The sequence below is a fragment of the Lontra canadensis genome, unplaced genomic scaffold, assembly GCF_010015895.1.
Source record: "Lontra canadensis isolate GAN:19392208 unplaced genomic scaffold, GSC_riverotter_1.0 scaffold53, whole genome shotgun sequence".
Lineage (NCBI taxonomy): Eukaryota > Metazoa > Chordata > Mammalia > Carnivora > Mustelidae > Lontra > Lontra canadensis.
The window spans coordinates 12,661,007-12,683,154 of NW_022631047.1; the positions used below are offsets into that span (position 1 = coordinate 12,661,007).

At 51.9% G+C, this 22,148-nt stretch overlaps 1 protein-coding gene across 2 annotated transcripts in view; it reads left to right on the forward strand.

The window, feature by feature from the left end:
* Positions 1–22,148, forward strand: part of TSPAN11 (tetraspanin 11) — a 59,732-nt gene that overhangs the window by 12,978 nt on the left and 24,606 nt on the right. For both annotated transcript variants that reach the window (XM_032874857.1, XM_032874858.1), the window contains exons 2-3: positions 6,777–6,871; positions 19,936–20,127. In XM_032874857.1, coding sequence (XP_032730748.1) covers positions 6,788–6,871; positions 19,936–20,127 — 276 coding nt within the window. In that variant the 5' untranslated portion in view covers positions 6,777–6,787. The remainder of the gene's footprint in view (positions 1–6,776; positions 6,872–19,935; positions 20,128–22,148) is intronic.

Genomic DNA, 22,148 nt, shown 5'->3' on the forward strand with positions numbered 1-22,148 from the left:
TGTGCCAGCAGAATCTGGAAGGCAGCCCAGCTCATGAAATGGCCTGGCAGAAGCCAGACGAGGGCAGGCTCCTGGGAGGTAGGCACAAGGAGCTGGGGCAGGAGGCTCTCCAGGCTGGAGGTCGGTGGGGGGGATGGGGTGGGGGTAGGGGGGTGGGGGGGTAGGGGAGAGGAGGGGCAGTTGGGAGGCTCCTCTAGAACAGCACAGGGGGGTAGATGGGAGGGTGGCCCTGTATTTCAGACGAGGCTGTGTGTTTTTGAATAAGGTTCTCCGTCTGTGAAATGGGGCTCCTAAGAGGACCCACCTCTGAGTTACCGCAAGAAGTACATAATAATTATGTCATCACAGTTATAAGTATTATTATTATTGTTATTATTCCCATCCTCTATGCAAGCAAGCCGTGAGCTAAAGCCTGGGGAGGACAGAAATAGCAAACCCCATGCCTACATACAGGGCTGCTGCTGTTCCCCAGTGGGCTGGACCCACTTGCCCAGGACAGATGCCATATTGAAAAAAAATGAGGTAGGGCTGTGGACGACAATTGGCAGCTCCTCAGTAAGTTCAACACGTGACTCAGCAATTCCACTGCTAGGCATTACCCAGAGGCATTAGAAATAGGTGTCCAAACAAACACGTGTACTTGGATGCTCATAGCGTCTCCATCCACTCTAGCCAAGAGGTGGAAACAGCCCAGATGTCAGTCAACAGAAGAATGGATAAGCAAAAGGTGGCCTATATGCACAAATGAATATTGTTCAGCTGTAACAAAGAGCAAAGCATTGATCCATGCTCAAGCATGAACCCAAGACGTTATCCTAGGTGAGAAGCCAGACGTCAAGAATCATATATTGTACGATTCCACTGATGTGAAGTTTTCAGAGTAAGCACATCCTCAGGCTAGTGGAGGTTTCCAGGAGCTGGTGGAGGGGGAATGAGGAGTAAGCGCTCAGTGGGTACAAGGTTTCCATCTGGGGTGATGAAAAGGTCTGAGCTTGACAGTAGTGATGCTTGTACAACATTGTAAATGACCGTACCTTGTAAATGCCCGTAAGACCACTGAATGGTACACTGTAAAATGGTTACAAGAGTAAATTTTGTTATGTGTGTTTTCCCTCAGTAAAAAAATAAATAAATAAATAAATAAAAGGAAAACAGTGGGTGGAACTGGGGCCAGGTGGTGGTCAACAGAATTGGAGCCATCAATAATGAAGGGTTTTTCATGATGTCAGAGGTCACTTCTAGTTCTAAAAATATCTTGTGAACGTATGATATGGAATGAAAATTTCTACGACGTAGACCTCGGCAGTTCTCCCCTTGCTTCTTTTGACTGGGGACCAGTACAGGGGACAATATGCCGTTAAAGAATAAAACAGCTAATGCCGGGGCACCCGCGTGGTTCGGTCAGTTAAGCGTCTGTCTTCGGCTCAGGTCATGATCCCAGAGTCCTGGGATCGGGCCCTGCGTCGGGCTCCCTACTCAGCGGGAGCCTGTTTCCCCCTCTCCCACTCCCCTGCTTGTGTGCTCTCTCTCTTTCTGTGTCAAATAAATTTAAAAAATAAAAATAAATAAATTTTAAGAAGCTAATGCCCACATCTTGGTCTCATAGAGTGCTAGAGCTGCAGTTCTTTGTGGTTCCAGCTTTCGGGTGAGTGGGGAAGGGGAGACAGTGATCAGGTGGGCTTAACTGGGGATTAGCATTTCAGGGGATTAGCACACCCCTTCAGCCAGAGAAGCAATTATCTGCTTTATATGTTAGGTTCTACATACAAATTTCTTTGAAAGAATGTAGCGAGAACACCGACTTTCTCATAAAACGAGTCACGGAGAGAGACAGTGACTTGCCCAAAGTGCTGACAGGTATTGAGGGAAATCCTGAATTAGACCCCTTGACCCCTGGGCCTTTGCTTGCCCACCTCCACCCCCCAGCCAAACCCCTCTGCTAATGCCTCCATAAATACCATCCCTCAGTGTCAGCAGACATGCCTAGCATCCTTCTGGCAATTCCCCTTTGGGAATCTCGGGAAGGGAGGACCTCCCTCAGTGGCCGTCCCCTCCTGGGTTCTAGAAACACACACACTACCTGATCAAATCCCCCTCATGCCAAGGGGGATGTCATCCACTGGGGGTGATGACCCCCACCCAGCCAAGGCCTCGAGTACATGTCTCCACATGGGTGATGAAAAGAGGAGCTCTTTCTGCGTGGAAATCCTACATCAATTCATTCACGAAGATTGGGGAAATTATAATATAGATCCATCTCCGAGTGTGGGAAAAATTATAGACTGTATTCTTCACTATAATTAAGCTGGTTTCTAGAGGGAGCAGTAAGTATATTAGGCAATGCGTTTTTCTTTTTTAAAGGTGTCTTTGAGACCTTATGTGTCAAAATTAAAACCCTGTGCTCTTTGTTCAGAGAGGCACTGATTTTCCTTGTTGGGTTTAGGATTTTACTTCTCATCACTGGCTCCTCAGCTCCTCTAGCTTGGTCTGCCGGTGCAGGTAGTCAGCCTGGGCCAGTGGCTTGGCCTGATGGTGGGCTGAGCTGGCCCGCCCTTGACCATCCTAGACAACACCACGTCTACTGCGGCCTTACAGAGCCACAGCAAATCAACCAGACAGGCTTGGTTCTCCCTTAGGTGCCCAGGTTCCGTGGTGGATTTTAAAAATTTATTTAAAGGAATGCTTCCTTCCAAACCCTAGGAGCTGGTTTATAACCTGTTAAGCCATTTGGATTTATCTAACCTAACTTCACAAGTAGTGACTCTACTCCTATCACTCCCCGAATTGGAAAGTTCACTGGTACCCATTGCTTTCATAATAAAGTCCAGAATCTTGAGCCTGGCATACAGCTGTTTTGTCACCTTCTTTGCCTAATTCCTACTTGTGCTTGAACTCTCACTAGTGACTCCTCTCCTGGACACACTTTTCTCCCTGAACTTCATACACTGGGTTGGATGATGATGATTCTGACTGTCCCCGCCGCCGCGAGCTCTCTGAGGGTGGGGCCTGCTTCATTCGGCTCTCTTCTCTTTAATCTCCAGCCCCAAATGTCCCAGAGCCAGGCCTTGCGTGTTCAGTGAATTAACAGATGAATTAATTAGTCGATCTCAAAAGGGAAAAGAGATACATGAAGCACCAGCCAGACCACCGCAGCAGTAGACGAGGGGTAGGCCTACAGCGGCAGGTCGCAGAAGAGCAGAGTGAGTGGACACACTAGAGGTTGATGAAGGAGGGCGGCAGACGGGGGACATCTGGGTGCAGTGGAAAGGGGCGGGGCAGGAAGTGGTGACAATGGAAAGATGAGGACTGGGACATAATCCTGAAGACTGGTGCCCTGGACGGGTGGCTGGATGGGAGTGTCAGGGATACCAGACGGCCGGGTCGGCGGGGCAGATATTGACTTAGTTTCTGCCTGGCTGGTGGTCGGGGACTTGTGGCCACAGGAGAGAGCCTGGTGCCCCGCAGGTTTCTGAGAGTCGTCAGGTTGGGAGACGCAGGCAGAGCTGGGTATGAGCGAGGCTGAAAAGGAGAGACAGAAGGCAAAGCAGAATGGTCCCCACCTTGCCCCAGAGGGAGCACCAAGGAGGAGGACCAAGGAGAGCCCCAAGAGGAGAACCCAGCCAGTGAGACCCAGGAGAGCTCAGAGTTGGAGACTGGGGGTCGTGATGTGCAGATCAGAGCAAATTGGAGACACCGGAAGGACTGGGAGAGGGTGGGGCAGTGACACCAGCCGGGGAGAGAGAGCTTCAAAGGAAGGTGCAGCCTGCTCAGTGGTTTCAAATTCGGCAGAGGTGAAGCGGGATGAGGTGGGAAAAACTGCCTCTGGCTTTGGCGGTCAGAAGTGAGTGTAGGATGCTTGGAGGGGAGGGGGGTGCCTAACTGTGGTGGGCTGCACAGTGACCGGACGGGGAAGTGAAGCTTCAGGCCCCAGTGGTGAAGAGAAGGAGGTCTGGCAATGATTTGAGAAGGAGACAGGAGGCAGGGTCACTTGGGAGGTAGTGTGCGTGGCTTCCAGGCGAGGCTCGCAGTCACATCCTAGCTGTGGGCGCCCGTGTGCTTGGGGACCACCTCGCTGCTCTCAGGGAGGGAGCTCCAGCAGGCCTTCCTTCCTTCTTCTCTTGGAATGGAACATTATACAGCAAAGACTCTGACTCCCACCCCACTGAAGGTACTCCTTTTGTACTGCCTTGCCAAAATGAGACGTTTCATGATCCCTCTAACCCTTGCCTTCCCCCCACTTCTATTTATTTCATAACGTGATTTATTATTTCAGTAACATGATTAGCAAAGCTGGAGAATGCACTTTCTTTTCAATGCACATGGAACTTCCACTGAAAGAAATGGTTTTCTGGGCCATAAAGTGAGTCTCAACGCATTTCAAAGGACTGAAATCCCACAGAGGATTTTCTCCAGCCACAGTAGAATCAAGCCAGAAATCCACAAGAAAAAGACTACTAAAGTATTCCCATAATGTTTTAAAATCAAGTGACACACACATACTCTTGCTGTGTGACTCTAGACAGTTCATGTAACCTTGCTCAGCCTCAAGCTTCCTTATCTTTTAAAATGGGAATAACCTGTACTTCCTAGGGCTATTGGGAAGATGGAATAAGATAACATGTGTCACGCACTTAGTTCTGTGCCTGGCACATAATATATGCTCAAGAAATGTTAGCTGCACAGAGAGGTTAAGTAACTTACCCAGGGTCACACATCTGATAAATGGCAAGGCTAACTTTCAGATCCAAGCATCTGGCTCCACACTGGTACTGACACCCCTTCGGGGCCTCTGCCACCCCCAGCACTATAGGTTGTGGGGGTGTATGGGAAACTGCCACCACCCATTAGCCAGGTCACTTCAGAGAGTGTTAATTTCTCCACTCCCTCTGCAGAAGGTTGACTTAATGAGCCCAGGATTTCCCATGACCCTGATGTTCTGTGGTTCCAACTTCTCTACCACTGATGGCTGAAATTTTACCAGTAGAAATGTGTTTCTTTTTGTGTAATCCTGTCTTTGGCCTCATCTCCCTTTTTAGAAATACAGTTTTCCTTTAGAGGCTCCTGAGCCCTGGGGTTACCAGTATAGAAGGGTCTGTAGTGTGGTTCTGTGGGCCCTGGTTGGGAGGAGAGGGGCAGGCAAAGCGAGAAGAGATGCAGACAGGGAAAGCCAGGCCCCAAACTGTCCATTTACTAATGGCCCGCGGTGGCCCAGTGGAGCTCTGGTCAGGCCACCTGCAGGATGGCCGCGTAATAGTTCCTGTTCCACTCGCCCGGCTGACCCCATCTGTCATCATTTTTCACACTTTTTTGTAGGCTTCCTTTTTTCTCCTTCTGTATTTTTTCTTTCCGCCACAGTGCCTCTCAGATGAAATTGGAGATAAATGGGTTTTGTCCTTTTTTAACCAGAAGACTAAAACTCTTAAATTACCTTCTTCAAGTTCTGAAATAGAAATCCCAAATAAAACAACCACCTTTTCCTCCCTCCATATCTCTCTCTCTCTCTCTCTCTCTCTCTCTCTCTCTCTCCCTCTCTCTCTCCCTGTCTTAGGAGCCCAGGAGCTTGAAATAAAAGGCAGGATGGTGACTTAGGAGGAATGATCTAGGCTTGGCCCAGCGCCGGCCAAGGAAAAGGAGCGGGGCAGTGACAAAGAGGGCCCGACGGAGGTGGGGAATAAGGGAGAAAGAGATGGAAGTGAGCAAAATCAGTTGCTTGTGGTTCCAGAATAAGAGGTCACCGCGAGAGAACGAGTTCCTCGAGGAGCAGCTAGCTACTCCGTGAGTGTTAGGACACAGGTGGGTGCCCAGGGGACGTGGAGCTCAGGAGAAGCACAAAGTACAAGGGCTATTGCACCCATGTACTTGCTGTACTACCAAGAAGCACACAGGACTACAGGCACAGTAAGCCTCCCCTGCTTGTGCCACCTGACTGCGGTCACACACAGTTCCCAGAGACTCCAGCAGGGGGCAGCAGGACAAGGAGAGGGAGCATGTTCCTGGGCAAAAAATGAGGAATTCTGGGGCTGGAGGCTGGGTCCTAATCCCTGCCACACAGACTACTACTAATAGCTAACATCCACTGAGCACTTACTGTGTGCCCAATGATGCTAAACGCCTTACCCAGACCATCCCACTTAATCTTCCAAACAGGCCCGAGATGTAGCCATCATTATTCTCTCTGCTACAGGGGAGGAATGGGAGGTTGCGTGGCTTGCCCAAGACCTCATGCGTCTTGTGGCAGATGTGGGTTTAAACCCAGGGAGTCTGACTCCAGAGCTCTTGTTCTTCTTCCTGCCAAACAACCGGGCCTGCTGCCTTGTTTCCTCATTTGGAAAGTCATGGTGCAGGGGGCCAGTGGGGCGGATTGGATGAGGCTCACGTCCTCTCCAGCGTGGACTGTCTGATTTGGGGCTCATGCCTCCCCTGTGCACACACAGGTCCCGTTCAAATGATGCAGATTACGAGGTAAATCTGTGCCCTTGCAACCCTGATGAGACAGGGGAGGGGAATAAGGGCACTTCCTATGGTAGAAGACTTGTAGGTTAGAGTTAGGCAAAAGGGCAAAACCAAGATCCAAAGGTTCTAGAAAATTCTGCGCACTTCACCTCTATTGTGCATCTGATAATAGCCTTTGCATTTCCTTGCTCTTTGCTCCACGTTACACACCCACAGCCTCAGACCCACTTGGCCAAACAGGCTAGGAAGGAGCTCTGGCTCTGGGATGGGCGAGGTGGTTCCCTGTGGGGCGCCCCCTCCAGCTCCCTCTATCTTCTTCGCAGGCCCAGCAACCATGGCCCATTACAAAGCAGAGCAGGATGACTGGCTGATTGTCTACCTGAAGTATTTACTCTTCGTCTTTAACTTCTTCTTCTGGGTAAGTGAATCTTGCACACGCATCCATGCCCTGGCCCAGCACAGAGTGAGTCAAACCCCCTTTGTTTTTTGTGAGTCACCACTCGGGTTGATTTCTTCCAAATCAAAGACCACCCATGGGCAAACGCTGCCTACTTTAAAGCAAATATGTATATTTGCTACTGAGGGGGAAGAAAAGAATCTGGTCTGCAGGTTGGCGTGGAGTCCGCACCACATGGCATTTGAAATAGGGGACACATAAACATCACAAGGAGCGTTGTGTTCCCACCTGCTGTACACAGGGTCCGGCTCTTTCTTCCCCACTAACTTATTGTACCAGCGCCTTGTGGGAAATGTACCTGCTCTTTGCCTGTGCTCCACCGAAAACCATTTATTTGCCTTTCATGGTTAACATTCTCCGGGCCTGGGAAGAGAAACAGAAGTCGTGGGGCCCTGGGGCTGGTGTGGTGGGAAAAGCCTTCATGGTGACTCCCCTCAGGAAGTCTGCCCCGGGGAGGTCTTCTAGGAGGAGCGGGGTCCATCCACATGAGGCAGTTATCGAAGTAATCGGAAGCAGAATACCATGGGTTCCCCCAAAATAACCAGATGCTGGAATGTGTGCGTTTTGTATTGCAATCTCCCTAGATCTGGAGAACTGGAAGGGGGCTGGGAGAGCAGGCTCTGCTAGGCTCTGCTGTTTACCAATGGCGATGGTGCCGCCTGGGGCAAGCCACTTAACACTGGCTGTATCTCTTTCCCCAGCTACAAAATGCAAATCATTTCTAACTACCTGGGATTTGTTAAAAAGGAAACAACAGGCCCCAAATGAAGTCATTTAATGCTAAGCTTCATGTCACCCAAGCAGACTTAATTACAGTCTCGGCTCTCCCAGAAGTGGCATCTTAAACCATTCAATCAGGAATGACGATCATGAGTTAGGTAACCCACCTGCTAGGCTGCTGCCTTTCCCTAAAGGAAAGTAAGCTTGCAGTAACCATCCTGCTTTTTTGCCTAGCATTACATCCTTAGTCCTGGTCCCTTCTGGCTATGAAAGTCTTTCCTTTGGTGCAGACACCTCAGAGTTCCTTTCTATCTGCTAGATTGGATGCTGCCTAATTGGAATCAATTTGTGCTCAAAGAAACTCTTAAAGTGTTTAATATACCTCAATTTATCTCTTAGCGATTCGATGAGCAGGTGCCCTAGAAGGGTTCATGGTAAGTGCTTAGCACAGTCTCTGCACATAGAAGGCATTCAGTAAATACAACATTTCAGATATGCGAGCTGCAGACGGCTTGCAAATACCACCGAATCAACCTGCTGATAGAGCAGAGTGGAGGTCCCTGCCTCCCCTGGGAAGCCGTGCCCTCCCTTGACAGTCTTAGAAACATCTCAGAAAGGCAAAGGCAAAGATAGGTTATATCTGCATGTCCAGGATCTTTCATTAAGGCTAATTAAATTGCTTGAGATGGGCCAATGTGTTAAGACCTGGAAGGATCATGATACAGGAGTTAAGGATTGTGGGCACGGCCGGGCCAGGGTTTGGGAGAGAGCCTTGGAGAGTAGATGCCCATTTGATGCTGTCTGTTACAAAGTCGAATTGTTTGATGTTGGCTTAAATGTCTTTTGCAAAGTCCCTGAGATGGACAATAAATTTATTTCATTTGCAACTTTTATCTTCCTGGGCAAGAGTTTCCTGGAATACTAATAATAATAATATTGAAGCCAATGGACTACTACAGTCAGCGCTGATGTAATCAGTAAGCTGTGTGGGTGCAGATAGTTTTGATTCTCAGAGAAAAATGCAATAGAGTGCTTAGGATTCTTGCTGAGTGAGGATTTTTTTTTTTTTTCTTAAGAATACGTATGTTCTCCCCAATCATAAAAGTCTATGTCTCCACTACAGATAATCCCTAAAATACTGAGAAGTATAAATAAGAAAATAAAAATTGCCCACATCTCAGTGTATTAGGTTCCTAGGGGTGTCATAACGGAGTATCATAAACTGGGTGGTTTTGTTTTGTTTTGTTTTTTAAGGATTTATTTATTTGAGAGAGAGAGAGAGACAGCATGAGCAGGGCAGAGGGAGAAGCAGACTCCCCACTGAGCAAGGAGCCCGACTTGGGGCTCGATCTCAGGGCCCTGGGTTCATGACCTGAGCCAAGGGCAGATGCTTAACAGACTGAGCCACCCAGGCACCCCATAAACTGGGTGGTTTTAAACAGCAGAAATATATCCTCTCACAGCTCTGGAGGCCAGAAGTCCAAACTCAAGATGTCGTCAGGGCCATCCTCCCTCTGAGACTCTGGGTAAAGTCCTTCCTTGACTCTTCCTAAATTATGGTGGTGGCTGGCTATTCTTGTCATCTTGGGGTTGCACTGCATGACTCCGATCTCGGCTTCTGCCATCCCATACTGTTGTTCCTATGTGTCTCTGTCTTTACGTGGCATTGTCTTCTCAGAAGGACCCCACTCCTATCAGATAAGGGCCCACCTTGATGGTCTCATTGTAACTTGATTACATCAGCGAAGATCCTATTTCCAAATAAGGTCCCATTCACGGGTACCAGAGTTAGGACACCAACAAACCTTCTTGGGGACACAATTCAACCCATATATTCACCATCCAGGGATGACCCCTGTTGACATTCCCTCTAGACATGGCCCCGATCAGGACAGGAGTTGGTGGTGACCTGCACCATGGGAGGGACAGTGGGGATCGAAATATTTGGAGAGAGTCAAGGGATTTGGGAGGTAATATTAGGTCACAAACTGGTTGAGAGGAAAGAAAACATGTAACCTGGGTGGGCAGTGAAGCCCCTCACTGCAATGGTAGACCAGAAGGACAAGCAGTTTGGCGTCCAATGGCGAGGTCAGATGGAGGCATGGTGGGTTTGAGTCACTGGGAGGCATCTGAGCAGAGATGCACCGTGGGAAGTTGGCTCGTGGGTCTGGATCATTCCCACCCTGATGGTAGCTGCAGCCACAGAAGTAGGTGAGGACCCCCATGGAGACCGAGAAGAGAAGCGAGAATGAGATGCAGAGCAGCCCTGAGGGCAGGGGTGAGTCGAAGCTCAACAGCGGCCCCCTTATGCCCTGCCCGAGAGAGCTCCTGAGATGTGGGACTTTCATTCTCCCACCAGGAGAGCCCAGGCAAGCTGACAGGAGCCGTCCACCAGGCTTGAGGGAAGGGCTGTCAAAGTGGAGAGAGGCAAAGCAGGAGGGACAGGGTCCCAGAAGCTGGAGATGGAGGGGGTAGGTTAGATACGTGTTCAAGGGAGGGGACACATCAAGTATTTTAAGGCCTAGAGAGAGGCTATTGGGTTGACCCCACAGTTTATTGGTGGCTGCAGTATGAGAACTCTTGGGAGAGTAGTGGGGGTGGGGGTGGAGGAAGTAGGCAGTCAATGTAGACAGCCACCTGCTGGGCACCAGCAGAGAGAGAGGGCCACAGCTGGCGGGGCCGGAAGGCTGTTTCAAGGAGCTCAGCCCAGAATATCTGTGGAAGGGCCCTGACCTTGCCTGTGAGCACCCTCGGGGCCCTTCCAGCCAGAGAGGACTGGGAGTCTGTTCAGGTTTGCGTCCGTTTGGGAGTGGCAGGGGGAGGGACATGGGGGCGGAGCACAGGCAGATGGCCAATGGTCATGCTACCCAAGCAGCTACCAGTGAGTGAGAGGGAGCCTCCCCCATACCAAGCTCCCCACCTTGGGTTAAAAATACCCCTGCCTGGGGGCCTGGCTGGACATGGACCAGCCTCCCAGGGACCCATTCGACCAAGCGTCATCCACCTTATGACAGATGGCCCGTTTGGGGATGTTCAGGCCTCAGTCTGAGTCCAGGGGTGTCCCGGCATTGTCCCCTAGACCGCCGTGATCTCGTCGGAAGTAGACAAGGGACAGACTGCTGGCCCATCTCCTCCCACAGCGGAGCGCAACATCACACATCTTGCCGTGAGCAAAGCCCCTGGGAATTTACCAGAGTTCCGGGGAAGGGGGCGTGTCAGTGAGGGTCCCATCCCACTGGAGAAGGGCTCCTCCCACACACACCCCAGAGTCCAGCTGCCAGCCCTCCACCTGAGCCCCTCTTTCAAGACACAGAGCAATGTGCTCACACCCCTTCTGCCTTCCTCTTAGACTCTACTGCAGAGCGTGGGGGAGGGTCTGCAGACAGCTGCCAGTCTCCTGCTAACTAAGTCCCTGCACAGGCACAGAGAGTGAGCCCAGACAGCAGAGGCAGACTGCCCTTGCTAGTCCTCCTTTCTCCCCCATGACAGTGTTTCTTCCCCATACATCACGTTGCCAAACTCTGTCCCAATCCAGCATAGCGAGGCTGGAGAAGCCCTTTCTCCGGGCAGTTATGATGCCTAGCGTTCGGGAACCACTGCCGGATAAAGACCTTCCTTGGGTTATCTCACACGATCCTCAGATCAACCCTGAGGGTCTGTCTGGCCATTATCCTCAGGCACAGAACAGGCTCATCCAGTTCAGAATCTTGCCCCAGATGTTAGAGTGGTGAGAAAGAAAGCGAGCACTGACCCCCACGCATTCTGGTAAGTGATAACAATGGAAAAGTCCAGCCCCGATGTTTATTAAGTACTGTTCTAGGTGCTTGGGTGCATGAGCGGACGGAGTCCCTAGGGTGCACGGCACTTCCTGTTTCAGGCTTCCTCTCAGGAAGGCCTTCTACCTACATCATTCCGTTTCATCTTCCCAGCATCCCATAGCCCTGAGCAGCTCTATTAGAGCCCCGCTGTGCAAGGAGGGAGGGGCAATGTGCTCAAAGACCCAGAGCTGGATCCTAGCAGCTTTCACCCCTAAGACTACACAGGGGACCACCAGCCTCAAGTCCTGTCCCTCTCCCACAGTGTCTGTGGGACATACGTGGATCAGTAAGACAACAGAGCATGCTGGGAAGACTCGGGCTCAAGTTTGAGTTCAAATTCAGATCTTATTTATTTGCCATGGGACATGAGTTGCTGGGGACAGAATTGTGACCGCTCAGAATTCGTACGTTGAAGTCCTAAACCCCAGTGGGACTATATTTGAAGATAGGGCTTTGAGCAGGTAATTAAGGTTATATGAGGTCAGAAAGGTGGGATCCTAATCCAAGAGCATTGGGGGCCCACCAGTAGAGAAGAGAGAGATCTCTCTTTATAAGCAGCACCGAGAAAAGGCCATATGAGCACCCAGTGGGACGGCTGCTGTCAGTCATCAGGGAAGGTGGTCCTCACCAACTTTAAATCGGTCAGCCCCTTATGGTGGGACTCCCGGCTTCCAGAACTGTGAGCGATAGAAGTACACTCCAGTGGTGGAGCCGCCCGGCTATGGGATTTTATCATGGCAGCCTGAGCAGACTGAAACATTAGCCAAATTCCTTAATCTCACCGAGACTCATTTTTTTGGTACAGTCAAAAGGAGTGTCAAAACCTGTAAGAATGGGGGGGGGGGCGCTGGGTGGCTCGGTTGGTTAGGCCAACTCGTTCCAGCTCAGGTTGTGAACTTGGGGTCGTGGGATCGAGCCCCATGTCAGGCTCCACGCTCACCTCCCTCTGCCCGCCCCACGATTCGCGCTTGCTCTTTCTCTCTCTCTCAAATAAATAATTTTTTAAAGCCCCTTAAGAATTAAAAGATGAACATTTGGGAAAATAGCAGTTTCTGACCCAACCTGGTGCTTGGCTACTGTGTGTGTAGCTCTTTGAGGGAAATAAGTTACAGTTTTCTATCCCTATAACACCAGCTTTAAGACTCGGGATCATGGCCCAGTAAGAATTGTTCAGAAAAGCAAGCTTACCTTTACTGTGCACAAGGCAGCCTATTTTCTCTTCTATTTTGTGGTATTTTGTTCTGGTTTTTTTGGTGCAGTCTACAACCCACCAAATTTATGTCCCAGCTGTAATAGGCTACCTGGCAAAGTTTCAAATCCTAGAGCAGTTGGATGGCGTGAACAGCCCCTACCTCCTCCCTGACAGGGACAGGAAGCAGGTGCTTGTCGGTGGTCACGATCCAGGCCTGGAGGTTTCAACCAGACTTTAAACCCAGTCTCCCCGCCTCCCAGTCAACCGTGCCATGCCTGCACAATTTGAAGGTCATGAATCAGTCTACACTTTGCGTTGATTCTTACAACCACTCCGTACTATCTCCATCCTGTTTCGTAGAGGTGAAAGTGAGGCTCACGTGGTTGGCAGAATCCTATGTCACTTCTGGTGTTTCTGACTCAAAGTCCAGGGCTCTTCCCCTCTGTGGAGACCACTGACCAATAATCACAGCTGTAGACTCGCTGCTCTGATGCTTACTTGGAATCCAGAATGTCCCCAAGGTTCAAGGTTGAACCTGAATCAGGATGTTCCCAGGGTGTGGGCATCCAGACACGCAGACTATGAAAAATCTAAGGAAGACTTAGGAGACACTACAGTGGACACTTCTTTCCTGTGCCTGAACTCAGTCCCACCTCGGCTTCCCCGGCCCCCAACGCTCAACCTACACCTGATCCCCCATCCTTCCCTGTCCCCTGATCCCTGACACCACCCCACCCCATCCCTTGATTTTAATGAACCCAGTATTGACTGGGACCATCACCCTGGGCAGGGGAGGCCCCCTTGGATACCGCTCTGGGTCAGGAACCAAAAACACCAACACTTTCATGCCCCCTCCCTGACCCTAAAAAGAAAATGAGATCCGGCTCCCCTACGTGGTGCCTAGGGAATGCTTTTCTTCCCTCCCATTTCCTGCACGGCTCTTTACAGCTCCCATCACCCTTGCAAATGTTGTTCCCTAATTTATTATTTTAATTAGCTGCTTGGCTGTGTTAATAATCAAAACTTTCCCAGCCTCCCAGGAGCTATGCCAGGCTCTGGGAGAATGGCGGGAAGAGCTGGTATTTCCCTTGGGGAGCAGTGGGGCTCCGGATCCCTTAGGTGGGACAAGTCCAACCAGGAGACAGGGATGGTGGAGGACTTGTGACCCCGCTGCGGCAGTAGGGCTGACTTGAGGACATCTCTCTAAGACCCCCATGGGGAGGCTAGGAAGGAAGAGCGTCTGCTCAATTTCCCGCCGAGGGAAGAAGGCCCTGTACTCCTTATCGCCATCCCACCGACTGGGCCTCCGCCTGCCTCCCAGGACATGTCATCTGTGACAGAACAGGGCCCATGGCTCGTTCTTCTAGGGCTCCCCTTCTTAAGATGCTGAAGTCACAGGACCCCCATGGTGGGGGGGGAAGGCATCCCTCCCGTCTCTGCTGTCTGGCTCTGCTGGGGGCCAGGCTCATATTGCGGGGGTGGGGATGCACATTGGGTCTGCGTGGGCCATTGTGGTTGAGACGACAGCCCTGGGCAAGGTGGCTTGTGTGGTGAACAGAGTTTGCATGAATCAGCAGCCCAGCTGGTAACACGGGCACTGAACCGGCCCATAGGGTTCTTGAGTTCTAGTCCCCGCTTGGCCCCTGGCTGGTTACAGGACCTTGGAAAGTCACCTCTCTCCGGGCCTTTGTTTCTTTATCCAGAATATAGAAGGGGCCAGACTTGATTCTTCCCTCTCTTCCTCTCTTCCTCCCTCCCTCCTTCCCGAGGGAGCTACCAGGCACTACGCTGCTTAGGGCCTCTGCTCAGGACACTAAGATGAGTAAGATCTCACCCAGCGGCTAAAAGGGAGCTAGACAAAGTGACAAATACAACAGCACGCCACGACACTCATCCTTCTAGAGACCCGTGCAAGGCGGAGAAGCCATGGGGAGGATATGATGATTTGTAAGACTGAGGGCAGGTTCCCTGCAGGTTCTGAGCTGGGTTTGAGGAGGAGCAGTTCCCTCCCAGCTCCAACCCTCAGTAAATCCCCTGACCTCTGCTCTTGTCATAGAGGTAGATTGCTTTGGGGAGAGAGGGAAAGTAGTGCCATGATTTCTTTTCCCAAGGATTCTTTAAAGCCCAAGAGCCAGGAAAAGAATGCCTCGAAGCCGTAAGTGGCTTTTAGCTCGACAAGCCTAGCCTTGAAGATTCAACCCAAACAGAATTGGCACTCGGGCCACAGGGACATGGGGGCAGCTGGGAGAAATGCTGGCCAGGCCCTGGGGGGTGTTGGTCATTGATCCAGCTCGGGCCGGCCAGGGAGGCAGGCTGGCGTTTGGGCTGGATGCTTTGGGGGTTGGGGAGCCAGGGGCAGATTTTCGGTGGGGTTGCCTGTGGCTCAGCATTGGAAGCAGGACATGCTTACCTCTGGGTTGAGCAAGGACCGGAAAGCCGGTGACACAGGTGTGGGGAGGCAGGGAGCCAAAGCCGGAACAGTGCCTGGAGCCGGGTCAGGAGGACGGCTGGGGACCCACACACCACAGTCGCTGGGGGACAGAGTACGGAGTCCACAGTGACTCTGGCTCTCATCTGAGCAGATGGCGGTGCCACTGATGAGGGAGAAGGAGCTCCCAGTGCTGCTCTAAATGGGCAAATACCCATTTTGCTCCAAAACCTTTCCAGGCCAGTGTGGAGCTGGGCAGCTAGGAGGTGCCTGGCAAACACATACAGAAGTGAATGCATGGGGGTGCCTGGGTGGTTCAGTGGGTTAAAGCCTCTGCCTTCAGCTCAGGTCATGATCCCAGGGTCCTGGGATCAAGCCCCGCATCGGGCTCTCTGCTTGGCAGGGAGCCTGCTTCCTCCTCTCTCTCTGCCTACTTGTGATCTCTGTCTGTCAAATAAATAAATAAAATCTTTAAAAAAAAAAAAAAGTGAACATATGGTCCCCCTGTGTGTTCTTGCCTCTCCTTGTCACGGGCTTCCTTCTCACTGAAGGCAAGGGATTCTGGCCTGGGGGACCCTTCCTTATTGAGAGCCCTGCCATCCTGGTCCCTGCTTCTCCACCCCCTACAACCGGTCCTGCCCCCAGATCCCAGCGCAGAAACCCTTCAGTAGCCTGACAAAGAAAATCCTGCAATTACTTTTATATTCTCTGCCTGCTTTTTAGGGTTTGGGGGAGGGGGGTTGCTTCTGCCTGCTGTCTGTCGAGGCCCAGCCATGTGTGGCAGCTCAGGCTAACCCTTCTCCTGGCAATGCTTCTCTTCTATAGATTGGAAGTTCCTAAAACTGCGAGGCGTGGGTGACCTGCCCTGCGCCTCCTGGACCGCCGGGGTCCTCGTTGGCAAGAAGGCCAGCTTCACCCTCTGCGGGGCTTTCTGGCTAATTGGCTACAGGCTCTGGTTTTGAAAAATGGAGTTAATATTCCACAGTTTCTGTAAAGAGCCCAATACCGTTGAATCAACCGCATGCAAACGGCGGTTGAAATAGCTCACTGGGGTCAGGTCTCTCTCCGCGCCCCTTCAGTCCTCCTCGCGGCTCCCCTTCCACTGCTCTTCCTGCTGAGCTGGGCAGTCTCCACACCGCTGGAGTGAAAGCCTTGAGCCACTGGTCCAGAAGCATCTTGCTGGAGGAATGTTGGCGGAAGGTCATCGTCCCGTACTAACAGTGATATTTTACCCACATGGAAGAGACCTCGGAGATATTCTCAACCCGCAGCACCATTTTACAGATGAAGAAACTGAGGCTTAGCCGAGTGAAGTGTCTGGTACCCAGTTGCATGGCGAGACAGGGGCATAGCCAGGGCTGGAACCTAGGCCCGCTGACTTCTACCTCCCCGTCCTCCTCTGGTGACCCGTTCCAACATTTAGCAGCTTTCACTCTTCCTGTCCGGATGCAAGATTGTTTTCTAAAGAGCTGAAGGAGACCGAACCCCTTGAGGACTTGAAACCCTCTTGTTCCTGCTGGCAAATCCCTCTCCATGTCCCGTGCAGACACGAACTTCTCCACCCAATGTGACATCCCAGGGAAGGGGTGGTGTCCCCAGTGACATCAGATCGAGTATAAATGTGTCCTCTGGACCTCGGTCAGGGCAGTGGGTCCCTTCAGATTGCTTCCAGACCCTCCCTCATGGCTGGGGGCCCTGCTGCCACCCTGGCTGACTTGTGGGCTCTCCCTGCTTTGCAAGATCCCAGCCCTTTCTGTGACTGGCAAGAGAACAGCTCCATTAGTGGGATCAATACAGCTCCTCTCCTGGGGCTGCATTTCTTATGCGCCCCCCACCACCTCCTCTCTCTGGGAGCCCCATGGGTCGTGTTGTTTTTTTTCTTTTCTCCTAATAGGACTTTCATCCCTTTGGACTGGGAACTCTGCTCCTCACTACCCCAGCTTCCACCTCAAAGGTCCTACCAAAGCAAACAGCCTCACCCAGACAGGGAAAGTTTGATGGAGTTCAAGTCCAGAACAAGCGTCAAGAGCTATCCAGGCAGCTACACCCAGGGCAGGGGCCCCAAATCTTCCAGGAAGCAGCGTCTTCTGTGAGATTTATCACCGCTCCACCTCCTGGGGTGGAGGGGCAGGGCATTCCGACCCCACATTAAATAAGGAACCCACGCGGTCGTTCTCCGGAGCCACCCGGGAACTTCGTAAAATAGTCCCGCGTGGACCCTCTTCCCAGAAATCCCACTTGGCCCCAGGCTGTGGCTTGGGTTTCAGGGAACTCCTAGTGGACTGTGCAGCCAGGCTGAGAAGGTGGCCTTAGAGACCCATCGACACCAGGGCTCACTGTGTGCTATAGGATTAGACTTCAAACCCCAAACCTGAATACATTATTTAACATGGCTTATCGTTTCTCTGGCCAGAGTGTCCAAAGCTTCTTATCAGATTTTCACTGGGTTCCAAGTCCCTCAACGGGTGTCCCCACTCAAGCCCACACATGCCCAGATGGGGCATCCTGAATCTGATTCTCCGCCTGTGGGGTTGACAAACCTAATGGATAATGGATCATGTGTATATTCCTATGAAGAGATACACCCATTAAAAGATCAATGCAAAGTGGTCACATTGACTGTTTCGTGCCGCTCGAAATCTCTTCCTGGCCCTCTCATGTGCCTTTGATTAATAAAAAATGAGAAATGAATTATTATTTAATTAATGTACTGTACTTGGTAGGCAAAAGCCTTCAAAATATAAGATCCGCAGGAAAAAGTAATCAAAGAAGCCCTTGGTGGTTGTAGGCTGGGCGTCACGAGTCTGATACAGCCCCCTTATTGGGGAGATGAGGAAACTGACATTCTTAAGCCACACAGTTAGCTCTGCAAATTTGGGACCCTCACCCAAGCCTTTCAGCCACACTGGGGCAGGGGGCCAGAAAGAACCCGTGTAGGCTTTCTTCTGGAAAGCCTCACTTGACACAGTGCCCCTGAGCCAGACTCAGGAACCCCCTTCCTGGTCATGAAGGCTGTACGGGCCAGAGAGACCCTACACTCACAGAGAATTTCAAAATAAAATAAAATTTAAAAAATAAAATCTATCATAGTCCAGGATTTCACTGAAATACCGCCAACTGTGAGATATAACGCCGTTGTTTTCTGCACTACCAAGAAAACGTGTGGCCAAGTATATTCGTAAGACGCATCTCCCTTGTAGAGATGTTAAAGTCGGGGAGGGAGAGCTTTGGCGGAGGGGTGGGGGGAGACGTGCATCCTGGAATTGAAGAAACAAGCACCTTAGCCTCTCCCATTCCGTTTGGAGCGGTGCGGCTGTGTGATGTCTTGCTACCTGTTTCTCTCACCTGCTGGAGGTGCTGAGGGGGACAAAGAGCACTTGGAAGAAAATCGATTTTAAGAGTGAAGTGAGTAGCACACCAGACCCGGCCCAACCTGTGGAATCAGAGGACAGAATCCTCAGCCGACCTTCAGAAAACCTGGCTTTGAATCTCAATTCTGAAGCTTTCTAAGGGTGTTAACTTGAGCACCTTCTTCTTCTTTGCAAGCCTCAGTTTCTTCATCTGCCGAATGGAGCTACGTGCTCCTCATCCCCGCCCTCCTCCCCCACACACAGAACTGCCGCAAGGCTCAGAAGAGAGTGTGCCCCGGCCATGGTGAGAGCTGCATCCCCCTTCTGCTCACTCAGCTGACATCTGTGAGTGCCGAGAACAGACACCGTGAAATGACAGGGTGGGTTACAGAATCACTCTGGGATGGATGGAAGCCCCTGGCAGGATGACCGTGCATAGACCAAGCCAGGCGGCACGGGGTGGGGGCGTGGGGGGGCTTCTGTAGCGTTGGACACACCCGAGGCAGATTCCCTATCCGTCTGTGGAAGAGAACCCACCTCTAAGTGAGGCAGGGAGACGGGAGCCAGATAGAAGTCTGCCTTCCCAGGAGCAGAAGACAGAGATGGTCAGAGGTCCCAGGAGTCCTGCTCCCCACCAAGACCCTGGGTGGACACCCTAATACCGCCCCGTCTGGCACCTTGAGGATGTGGAAACACACACATACACACGCTTCTACTGAGCATACAAGTCACAGGAAGGGTATTCAGCCTCCGTGCAGAAAGAACCACCCTACAGAGCCACCCCAGCTCTGTGTCCCAGGTAACCTTCCTCGGGAGCCAGTGGACTGACCTGCCAGTCAGCAGTGCCCTGTCCCTGCCTCCTTCTCGATACTGGAAAAAAAATGGGATCATTAACTAGGAAGAAATCTCTCCCAGTCCTGCTGCCCCAGACTGACTCCAGCTGGTGCAGCGTGTGTCCGTTCAGGGTTGAGGGAGGCAGTGTGGCTCTGAGTCCACGTCCTGGCCCTGCCGCGACCCCGAACGGCCCCTAACCAGAGGCAGGAACTCAAGCAGCTGGCCTTTCCTTGGTGGGCCCCAGTTTTGTCATCTGAAGATGAGAAGGGACACGATGAGAAGCCCCAGTATGCTCCGTCCATGGGCAAACAAACATAAGGCTGAAATGGGGCGCACCCTACTTGCAAACATGGGCCAGTCCAAGGAGCACCGGGAGAGGAAGGGGGTCGTGTCTCATGGGGACACAATATCATCCCAGTAAGAAGTACCACAATTGGGAGTCAGCCTTGGATTCAAAAATCCATTCCTGCATCTTGCTCAGGTGTGTGACTGAGGACAAGTCTCCTAACTTCTCCATGCCTCGATTTCCTCATCTGTGAAATGGGTGACCAAACTATCCTCTCGGGCTCTTTGAAAGACCAGATGAGGTGGTACAAAGAAGTGCCTGGGACGTGGTAGGCGCTCTGTCGATGGCAGCTGTGGGCCCGCGGCGGCCACCTGCTCTGACCTGGACTTTTCTGCAGGTGGGCGGGGCGGCCGTCATGGCCGTGGGCATCTGGACCCTGGTAGAGAAGAGCGGCTACCTCAGTGTCCTGGCCTCCAGCACCTTCGCTGCGTCCGCCTACATCCTCATCTTCGCCGGGGCTCTGGTCATGGTGACAGGCTTCCTGGGCTTCGGCGCCATCATCCGGGAGGACAGGAGCTGCCTCTCCACGGTGAGTGCCTTGCTGGAGCCCCCCAGCCCTCCCCCTGCCCCCTGTCAGGTTCCTATATTGAGAACCACCTCCCCCCCACACACACACGGTAGAGGTCCCTGGAATTGAGGCCTCAGGAAAGCCAGAGAGGAACAGTCACCCTCAGGTCTGGTGGTGGTAACAGTCTCCAGATTCTTAACACCTAAGCCAGACTTGATGGCCCCTCTACTCTACCTTTCCACTTACCTCCTCCTCCTCCTGCTCCTCCTCTTCCTCCTTTTTCTCTTTCCAGATTTTATTATGGTGCTTTTCAAAGATATGCAGAAATGAATGTGATAATGAAGCCCCCTGTCCCATCACCCAGACTCAACAGCTACCATCTTCTGGTTCATTTCTTCCCTCCCTCCTTCCTACCTCTCCCCCATTGGCTCCCAGACAGCGAGTGGTCTGTAATATTTCAATGCATCCCTCTAGAATGGAAGGGTCTTTCTTTAGAAAACATGACAACATCATGATCACATCTAAGAACAATTACCAGTCAATCCCTAATATCATGAAATAACCAGGCAGTTTCAAATTTCCCTTTCTCTTTCTTCCCTTCCTCTTTTCTTGTTTCAGTTTGTTTGAATTGAAACCTAAATTAGGCCCATGTATTAAGATTGGGCAATTTGTCTCCTGAATCCCTTTTAGTCTCTCAGCTACACCACCTTTGTGTGTGTGTGAGTCTCTCTGTCTCTCTCCTTGTTTGCAATTTATTTGTTGAAGGAACCAGGTCATCTGTCCTATGGATTTTTTGATTATATCCTTGTGACATTGTTTAATGTATTCTCCTGGGAGTTGAATCTAGAAGCTTAATCAGACACAGATTTGATTGTCGGGGCAAGAGGATGTCATGGGTGATGCTGTGGGCAGCTCTGGTTCCTTGAAGCTGGGAAGACTGTCCATCCATAGCCGGTTCATCGTGTCTGGAAAGGAAGCCAGGGCAGAACCGGCCAGGGCAGAAGGCAGACCCACTCCCTTGCACCCATGTACTGTTGGCCACACCAGGCTCCCAGGCAGCTGGGTGACATCTCCCCCCTTTAATGTCCTTCCAAGGACCAAGCCCAGTGGGAGCAGGAGAGGCTACAGAACATGTGGACTTAGCAGGGAAGGGCCAGAGCCAGGACAAGTCCGAGTGTCCCTGAGAAATCAGGTTGAGCTTGCATGGAATCAGGTCACAGGAAGAAACCTTGAAGGCTGTGCTCTCCCCACCCTGCTTCCCTGTACCCTTTGCGCATCCAACCAGGGGAGCTGGAAGCAGCCGATGGGCCATCCCCGGAAGCCTCTCTCACCAGTGGTGACCTAGTTTTTTAACTCTGGCTATTAAAGCACCTATGTTTGGGCTCAGTAGGATGGCTCTCCCCTGCCTAGAGAAAATTCTTTGATTCTGCTCTGAGGGCTAGCCCAGAGCCAAGGTGCAGCTCACAGGGACTGCAGCACACCAGTGGAGGGAAGTCCCACAGGGACCCAGCCACCAGCACGTGGGCTTTGACATGCGCTGTCCTAACAGCAGTGGGACAGGTGTGCCCTGGGCCACCCCCACACCAGCAGCCAGCCCTCACGTGGCCCGGCATGCGTCCTTGCGAGCCTGCAGGACATCCTGGTCTGACCGGCCTCAGCTGAGTGGAGTCACTGGGCAGGTGGAAAGGGTCGGCAGAGAAGCTTCTGCCCTGATGGGGACTGAGGCATACGGGGACCAGTGCTGTCGGGCCCAGAGAGATCCTGATCCCTCCATTCTCCGTGGGTGTGCCTTTTTTCTGCTCAGCCCTGACCCTCTAGCACCTGGGGCCTTGAGCTTGGCCTCGGGCTTCAGGCTGAGCCCTCTGGCCCACGGAGATGGGCTGTGGAGCTGTGCGATCACCAACTGCCCCTTCCTTCCACGAGCCGATCTTACCGTGGAAGAAACAGAACTCACCTCTCCAGCCCAGGGAGGAAGACAGAGATGCTCACTGGGGAACCTTCCTTCTCACTCAGAGCTGTCTGTCCTGGCTCTGTCCTCACAA